Source organism: Aegilops tauschii, chromosome 5 (genome assembly GCF_002575655.3).
Source record: "Aegilops tauschii subsp. strangulata cultivar AL8/78 chromosome 5, Aet v6.0, whole genome shotgun sequence".
NCBI classification, from domain to species: Eukaryota; Viridiplantae; Streptophyta; class Magnoliopsida; order Poales; family Poaceae; genus Aegilops; species Aegilops tauschii.
The window spans coordinates 475,315,198-475,324,285 of NC_053039.3; the positions used below are offsets into that span (position 1 = coordinate 475,315,198).

Consider the following 9,088-nt stretch of genomic DNA (forward strand, 5'->3'; position numbering starts at 1 on the left):
CTGCCATTCAATGTCAAGCCACTAGTGATGCACACGACAGGATCATGCGATTCCTGACGAGCATTTCTTTTTCTATGGTATGAAGATGATGAAGGAGAGGACCTGGGGGGTCCATTCCAATAATGCAACCATTTTCTCTACCAACCCTGGTCTCCTCTCTGTCCGCATCCTGGAACACAAACTCTGGCACTTAGTCGAGGGTGATTGGGATTGCTAGGTCATCAACGATAGGATAGAACACTTTGTGGTGTTCCCTTCTTCGGAGACCCTACATATGCAAACTCGCGGCGACAAGTTTCCCCTCTCACTGAAAAATATCATGGCCAAGATCCGAGAATCTTTCTTCGAACAATAGGAGGGCAAAGATATGCTAGAAGTCTAGGTGCGCCTTTCGAGCATCCCCAAGAAGCAACATCGTGATGATCGCCTCATATGATGGCGTCAACGTTGATCGGTCGTCCTATTGTGGTGGATGAGTTATCCCTTATCTACTTGGCACCGTAAGGATGAAGCTTGCATGTCATGTATCGTCCAAGCTCAGGGGCATGATCCAGATCTGGTTCAATAGTAAAGGTTACAACGTTAAATTGGAACCTGAGACCAAGCCCAGACATGTGGGCAGCAACGACCCTCTGCCTCCCAAGCCTAATGATGATAAAAGCTCGAAGTATGATGACAAAGACCAGAGCGTGGAGAATGACTCCATGGATATGGATTGTGGAAGCTTGGGATAAGTTGCGTGATAAAGGTTAGCCGGCCAAAGCTGGGGCTTCCAAGGCTAGTGAGGTGGCGGATTCGACTCAATCGAAAGAGCCGCCAGACAAGTAGGCAACCGAGGTGCCAGGGGGCTCCATGCGGGCTCCTTGGCAGATTTCAAGTATCACTGGCACATACGTTGGGCAATACATCATGCAGAGTTTTATGGACATCAAGATGAAGGAGTGGGTTCGGAACCTAATGACCCGCAACATCGTCAATTCGCCATCGTGCCCAGTTTGGTTGTCTTCATTGTTGGAGACTCTAGTGGCATCAGTTGTGTTAGTATCATTGCATTGGTAGATATATTGTTCCCACCATGGCGTCGAACATATAAAATACGACATCATGATATATATCGCTAGTCATCCGGATTAATGTGTGACACATGATATTTATCGCTAAACATCCATTTTTGTTATCATGCATTCTTTCGATAAAAGGGGCCACACAACCCCCATTTTTGTTAAGATGGGTCTTTTTCTCATACAATCATGGCATGATGCGTGGACATACTTGCGCGTTGAGCAAACTAAAATTAATGAAACATGCATGATGACATTATGAGTCGGTAATTGCATATTAAGTGAATTGAGTTACTAGTAGAGATTAACTATTTATGGAGTATACATATGATTTGCAGCGTTTCTTTCAAAGCTCTTAGAAAAAGGGAACCCACCGGACAGAGAGGGCTGACCGTCGGATTTCAATCCAACGGTCCCTACGGACCACAAAGAAAAAGAAGTAGGGGGGAACGAAACAGCCAGGTTGGGGAAAAATGAAAGGAAAGCAGAGCTAATGGCAGAGGGCCGGAGAACATAGCAAAACCCTAGTCGCCACGCCACCACCCGCCGCCCGATTCGGCTCCGATTCCGATGGACTTCGCCGAGCTGGAGGCCGTGGAGGGCCTCCGCTGGCCGTGGCACTCGTGGCCGCCGACGCCCTCCGCCGCGGAGGCGCTCGTCGTCCCCACCGCGGTGCTCTGCACGCCGCTCCACCCGACGGCGCCCGACCTGCTCCCGATCCTCCCCTACCCGCCCCTCCGCTGCGCCTCCCCGGCCTGCGCCGCGGCCCTCAACCCCTTCTCCCGCGTCCACCACGCCTCCGCGCGCTGGTCCTGCTCCTTCTGCGGCTCCATGGCCAACCCCTACCCGCGCCACATCTCCCCCGATTCGATCCCCGCCGAGCTGTTCCCCACCCACTCCAGCGTCGAGTACACGCTTCCCCCGGACCCTGCCGAGGTGGGGGGTGGCGCCCCGCCCGCAATCGTGTTCGTCGTGGACGCGGCCACCGCGGGGGACGAGCTCGCCGCGCTCAAGGCGGAGCTGCTCAGGGTCGTGCAGGGGCTGCCTGAGGGGGTCAGGGTGGCTCTCGTCACGTTCTCGGCGTCGGTGTGGGTGCACGATCTCGGCTTCGAGGGCTGCGCCAGAGTGGTCGTGTTCAATGGGGAGCGTGAGCTCGAGTCGGACAAGGTCGGTGAATTCTAGTTTGAGATGTGATCCTACTATCCTGGGGTGTTGCTTGCTTACATTATATATATATGCTTATTATTGGTGAAACAGATCAGTGCACTGTGCAAGCTGTATAGTCAGTAGTAATCACATTTAGTCCACTGTTTTTGCCTGAATAAGTAATATAAACATGTTATATTGCTGAGAAAAGAACAATTTCTGATTCCAAGCATTGCACATATTGACTTAAACCTCCCACATCAATGGGGATCTTACCTTGGCTAAAAGACCCAGCTTCCCCGAATGTCCTGTTTCGTAAACCGCTTATAAACAAGCTCAAGTGAACATATTGAACAAAATCACAAGACAGACTAGAACAGTTCCTAGGTTCAAGCCAGGCTTATGGGGCACAAGCCCCTGCCCCCCGAATGGGCCGTAGCTTTGGTTTCTGAATTCCAAGTTGAATGAACATTGTACATTGTAAATTAAGGCTCAGTTTCTGCTGAACTTTTATATATAATCTTCTGTGAGTAATAGCCATGAAATCACAAGAAGTTGGTTAAGCATAGGGTAATTGACAAAGGGATCATCATAATCCACCGCAATGCCAAACGCATCCTAAGTAGCTTGCTCTCTACATTCTGAGTGACCTTAAAGTTTTACTCTGCAGCCTTGTACCTCCGTCTGGAAATACTTGTCATCAAAATGAATAAAAGGGGATGTATCTAGACGTATTTTAGTTATAGGTACATCCCTTTTTATCCATTTTGATGACAAGTATTTTCGGACGGAGGGAGTACGAATGCAGTTACTTTTAGTATCTAATCAGTGACTTACTGGAAATTGTTTCCTGAATGGCGAATGATTGTTTGTTTCACATCTGTTATTCAATTGGGTCAGTCACAGGCTCACTGCTAACGTCATTCACTGATCTCTTACGATAACTGATTTACTTTGTATAATTTATCGTCGTTTCTGTGTATCTAAGAGGCTTTCTCGTATGTTTCAGATACAGCAACTTCTAGGTGTTCGACATTCACGATACAACAAGTTGGCTACACTGAAACCCATTGAAGCGCAGAGATTTTTGTTGCCTGTTTCTGAATGTGAATTTAGCATTACATCTGCAATAGAGGACCTGAGTTCTATGTCTGCTTGCCCACGGGGGCATCGCCCATTAAGGGCTACTGGTGCTGCTATTTCCACAGCTGTTGCTCTTCTGGAAGGTTGCTGCTCACCTAACACTGGTGGCCGAATCATGGTTTTTACATCTGGTCCCATGACAGTGGGTCCAGGACTTGTGGTGGAAACCGATCTCGGCAAGGCAATTCGTTCGCATCGTGACATTTTCAATGGCAATGTGCCTCTTGTTGAAAAAGCCCAGGATTTCTATAAGAAAGTTGCCAAGAGATTGACAGACAGTGCATTAGTTCTTGATCTTTTGGCTTGCTCTCTTGATCAGATTGGAGCTGCAGAGCTTAGGTATCCAGTTGAAGTGTCCGGGGGCTTAATGGTGCTTACAGAGTCATTTGAGTCTGAACAGTTCAAAAGCTGTTTAAGGCAAACCTTCAAGCGTGAGGGTACTGATTACCTTAACATGAACTTTAATGCAACAATTGAGGTAGTGACATCAAAGGAGGTCAAGATTTGTGGTGCCCTTGGTCCTTGCATCTCCCTTCACAGACAAAACAGCTCGGTTAGTGATAAAGAAATTGGTGAGGGTGGGACAAATTATTGGAGAATGAGTACATTGAACAGCAAAACCTGTATTGCTTTCTTCTTCCGAGCTGATTGTAGGCGTGATACCGATCCCCCAACTGTCTTCTTTATTCAGTTCATGACAAGATACCGACATGGTGATGGTAGCAATCGCCTAAGGGTAACGACTGTTGCGAGAAGATGGGCTGGACCTCGATCTCCAGAAATTGCTGCAGGGTTTGATCAGGAAGCTGCTGCAGCAGTTATGGCCAGGCTTGCTGTTCACAGAGCAGAGACATACCATGTTAGAGATGTAATACGATGGCTTGACAAGATGCTTATTCGCTTCACTGCTAAGTTCGGAAACTATGTCCCTGAAGATCCATCTACATTTCGCTTGTCCACTAATTTCTCCCTGTATCCGCAGTTCATGTACTACCTGCGAAGGTCACAGTTCATTGATGTTGGCAACAGCTCTCCTGATGAAACTGCTTTCTTCCGGTTGATGTTGAATAGGGAGGGAGTTGTGGGATCCCTGATCATGATCCAGCCAACTTTATTCCAATACTCATTTGATGGACCACCTATCCCTGTGCTGCTAGATGTCAGCTCCATCTCTCCTGATGTCATTTTGCTATTTGATTCGTACTTCTATATAGTGATTCATTATGGCTCGAAGATTGCTCAGTGGAGGAAACTTGGCTATCATAAAGACCCAAATCATGAAAACTTACGGAAGCTACTTGAAGCACCAGAAGTTGATGCAGAGGCACTATTGGCAGACCGTTTTCCAGTGCCAAAACTCATAAAATGTGACCAGCATGGGAGCCAGGCCAGGTTTTTACTAGCCCGATTGAATCCATCTGTGACACAGAAATCACAGCTTTCTGAAGGATCTGAAGTCATATTCACCGACGATGTTTGTCTGCAAGTTTTTATTGAACACTTGCAGGAGTTGGCTGTTCAGGGTTAGCGACGCATGGACCTGCCCATGGTTCCGCTATCTCAGTTGGGCCCATCTCAGATCCTGAAGATACGGCTTTCTGATAGATGGAATGTCATATTCATGGGTGGTGTTTACTTGCAAGTTTTATTGAACACTTGCAGTAACTGGCTGTACAGGATGAACGAGTCCATGTGGAATTAGTTACGTGTTATTTCTGGCTGCATGTTATCTTGAAAATATTGCCAGAGCTCTACTGCCTGGAGGAATGAGATCTCCTTGATTTGTACATTTGCTCCAGCTCCAGTTTGATGTAAGCCAGTTACCTTTTAATTTTTGTATAGACTGATGTTATTAATCTTTACCCCCCACGAGCGTTGAGATGCCTCTGGTTACATTTGATATGCAGTAAATCACTCTACCATTCTTGTTTTAGTTATGCGGTAGGACAGTGACACTATTTTAAGGAGTTAATGTCTACTCCCTCCGTTCCTAAATATAAGTCTTTTTAGACATTTCAAATGGACTACAACATGCGGATGTATGTAGACATATTTTGGAGTGTAGATTCACTCATTTTGCTCCGTATGTAGTCACTTGTTGGAATATCTAGAAAGACTTATATTTGGGAACGGAGGGAGTAGATGCTACTCCCTCCGATCCAAAATAAGTGTCTCAGTTTTGAATAAGGTTAGTTCAACCTTAGTTCAAAACTGCGGCACTTATTATGGATTGGAGGGAGTATTTTATAGGCATAATGCATCCTTTAAGCAGTTCATTTCTATTACGCAAACAGTGACATGTAGATGCCTCTGATCGTCTTCACATAACATCTGCATATTCCTTTTGAGGATGTGATTGCACAGCTGTGTGATTCCAATGGTGTGTGACATCTTGCAGACCAACCATGATACATGCATCCTATATAAACATTTCCCTGCCATAAATGCATGATGAATAGACTATGTTTGATTAGCTTATGCAATGTACTTAGCCTTGTTATCACCACAACCCTGGCAGAGCAAGGAAGCTTCTTGCTATGATCGTACCCATCATTCCTCAAGACCCAACCTTCTCAATAACTCAATGACAGATAGGCTAAGTTATAGTAATGGATTTCCCATCACCAAGCACATGGCCTGTTCCCTTCCACTTGACCACACACAGATTACAAAAATAGTGTGCTTATAATTAACAAACAGGTTAACTTACAAGATACCATAATAATAATAGTCTCATTGATGCCCTTTACTTAACAATCACACATACTTAATTGACAACAGTAGAATAAAATCACCAAGTAGATTCTGGGACACATGGTAGGGAACATCACATAACACCAATCCAGCTACACACAGATAGATTATTGCTTCTGGTCCACCAACAAATTAAACATGGCAACTCTCCCTTCTTTTAATCCAGCTAATAATTGAAAACATTATATATCTAAGAAACCATAGCACACTGCAAGAACACCATCCTTATGGCATCATAAGTCTTCCTCTTACTGCCCCATGTTTAGCTCTTGTTCTTGTACTTGTCCTTGGCCCTTGGTGCTGAAACAAAAAATCCCATGGGGGTTAGAATCAAGATATAACTCTTGAATTGTAAGAGAATTTTAGCTGAAGATACTGACCAAGACCGATGGCTTCGGACCCCTTCATGATCCTCAAGCGTTTGCATGAAGCAACAAACATCCTGCAGGGTAATTGATCATCAGCCGACGAAAGAAACTGAAGCGTGGACCTCGCTTAATTGCATTCTAAGCACGGGGTCGTAAATACGGGAGTAGATAAGGGGGCGCAGGAGTGAAGTAACATACTCCCATGGGACGTCTCCAACAAGCATCCAGTCTCCATCCTTGTCTTCGTAAGTAGTAACAACATCTGAACCGTTCACTGCCTCAACCATCTTCCCCTCATTCCCTGGGAAAAAAATAGTTGATGATTGCGGCACTTGTTAATTCAAACTAAGCTCCATCCATACCACCAGCCGAGGCAAAATCATTAACACCAGTTGATAACATGCTCTTGCAGGTTCTGATGCCGACGGTGACGGATCTTACCAGTTGCGGTGAAGGTGCTGAACATCTTCTGCAGAGCAATGGAGAGGTCCTTGTAGGTGTTGTACATCTTCAGATCCACCTTGCGCAGGTAGGGCGCGCCGTCCATGCTCACCTTGACAAAGTTGGAGCCGTTGGCGCCAGCAGCGGCGCCAGCAGGCTGCTGCTTCTCGGTCTCCTCCTCCTTCTTGATCTTGACCGACTGGACGGTCATGGCGTTCCTGCGGTACGACCGGACTGGTGGCCAACCCACAGCCTGTGCCCTGGTCGACGCATAACACGCGAAATTAGCCACAAATTTACATTTACCACTTGCAAATCAGTTCGTGAAATAATCTAGTTCCAAGTCCAACCCACTGGTGCTGTAAAAACAAATAAGATTCTCCATTACAATGGTGGCTGGAGGTTCCATCCATCTCGATCGCGCACGTTACTATATTCTTTCCGGCAGCCAGCTCCGTTTAACTAATCCATGTACGCCTGTGGCAACTTTATGGTGGTAGCAAGCAGTACCACTACCATTATGGTGTATAATTGAAACGGCATCAGCTTTAGCCAAACGCCACATGAATCATGGCCAGCATGATTATCCACAGCCCCAATCATCTATCTTCTACGGACTAAACATTTCTCCGTTTTCATCACAGGAAATGAAACCCTTCCTTTTGCAGTGGAATCTGCCAAGAGATGGATGGAAAGTGTATGCACCATCATTTTCTTCGCCTCTCTGACATGTATGTACCGGCTGCCGCACAAAGCAGGCATCAAGTGCGCATATGTTTATGGTTCGGAAAGGCGTTAATAATTCGCGTCGGCGCTTTGGAGGCGACAAACAACACACAGCGGATGGTGTCGCCTTGCGCGCTTTCTGCCATGGGATCTCCTTTGTGGATATTTTGCCCTACTTAAAGCGTTTGCCCATTTGCATGTCATGGTTTATTCAACATCCTATAAGTATATAACGAATCCAAACTCGAGAAAACTAGTTTATAACGGGAAAAAAGATTGAAGGCCTGCACATGCTCGAGCTCTACATATGTCTAATTATGTTTATGTGTGTACTTCTGGATCTTTAGCTAAACAACCAGAATGAAAAGAGGGAAAGGAGATAATTAATCAGGTTCCATGCGTAGAATCTAGAAAAAACCTAGAGTACACATGTTCAAACTCTACATATGTCTGCACTTATGGATCTTTTGCTAAGCAACCAGAATGGAAAGATAAGGAAAGGAGATAATCAGGTTCCATTCATAGAAGCTGGAAAAATCAAATTACTCGATGCTATGTTAGTTAGAAAACAAAACTACCATCCAAGTTAAAAACTAACGAAATGATTATGTGTGATAAAGGAAGCATATGCAGGCATACTTGGGAGCAGGTGGCTTCTCGGGGTCGGCAGCCGCGGCCTCTGCGGGCCTCTTGGCCTTGTCGGCGGCCGGCTCCGGCTTGCCTGCGGAGTCTTCCTGCATGCCGCCGGTGGGAAGCGTGAGCTTCAAGTCAATGGTGTCCTCATAGCCCCTCTTCCCGGCCTTGGCCGCCTCGGCGCCGCCCCCGGGCAGCCCGAGCCTGAGCTCCGTCCCGACGTCGACGTCGGCGCCAGCCATCGGCTCCGGTGGAGCAGTTGGTCGGCTAGCTAGCCTGGGCTTGGGTCTCCCACCTTGGACACCTCCACGCGAGCTACTCGAGCAGCTGCTGATCTCTCGTCCTCTCTTTCTCTCTCCGTGTATGCAAGATGACTTGTGATTAGGAGATGGTGGTGGTGGAAGAGAGAGAGGAACCAAGAACTGGGTGGGGGTGCGTATATATAGAGGGAAGAGAAAGAGAGAGGAGAGAGGAGGGAGACGAAGTGGTGAATGCTCTGCTGGTAGGGTGGTAGAGAGAGAGAGAAGGCTGTGGGGTTACTAGAACAACAGTTAGTTAGAGCATGAGTGAGGCTACTTGGAGGTTGGAGCCAATAACTTTTGTTTCCATGTTTCCCCGGCTTGGATTGTCTGCTCAACGACTGATGCAAGCATAGGTGTTGCCGTGTTGCCAGTTAACACACTGTGGAGGCCTACCAACTTGGATCCAGTGCTATAAAATGTCAACAGGGTGAATGTTGTAGGCCAACAAATAAGTGGTTTGCTACTTGCTAGTAGTATAATTTATCAGTGGGTCGAAATATAATTAGTCACCAGC

At 46.6% G+C, this 9,088-nt stretch overlaps 2 protein-coding genes across 3 annotated transcripts; one reads left to right on the plus strand and one right to left on the minus strand.

Moving 5' to 3' along the window:
* Positions 1 to 1,455: 1,455 nt before the first annotated feature.
* Positions 1,456 to 7,471, plus strand: LOC109786393 (protein transport protein SEC23 G). 2 transcript variants are annotated; one of them, XR_012183152.1, is made up of 3 exons: positions 1,456 to 2,228; positions 3,217 to 5,161; positions 6,885 to 7,471. XR_012183152.1 is itself a non-coding variant. In XM_020344962.4 (2 exons), exons 1-2 carry the CDS (start codon positions 1,632 to 1,634, stop codon positions 4,876 to 4,878), a joined length of 2,259 nt encoding a protein of 752 aa, XP_020200551.1. In that variant the 5' UTR covers positions 1,456 to 1,631; the 3' UTR covers positions 4,879 to 5,224. The 2 variants fall into 2 exon arrangements, 1 of the variants encoding a protein (XP_020200551.1); XM_020344962.4 differs by lacking the exon at positions 6,885 to 7,471 and having other exon boundaries at positions 3,217 to 5,224.
* LOC109786394 (auxin-responsive protein IAA13) lies at positions 6,017 to 8,831 on the minus strand. Its single transcript, XM_020344963.4, has 5 exons — positions 8,279 to 8,831; positions 6,914 to 7,173; positions 6,671 to 6,773; positions 6,485 to 6,546; positions 6,017 to 6,404 (listed from the first exon to the last, which is right to left on the minus strand). Exons 1-5 carry the CDS (start codon positions 8,512 to 8,514, stop codon positions 6,367 to 6,369), a joined length of 699 nt encoding a protein of 232 aa, XP_020200552.1. The 5' UTR covers positions 8,515 to 8,831; the 3' UTR covers positions 6,017 to 6,366.
* Positions 8,832 to 9,088: the final 257 nt, after the last annotated feature.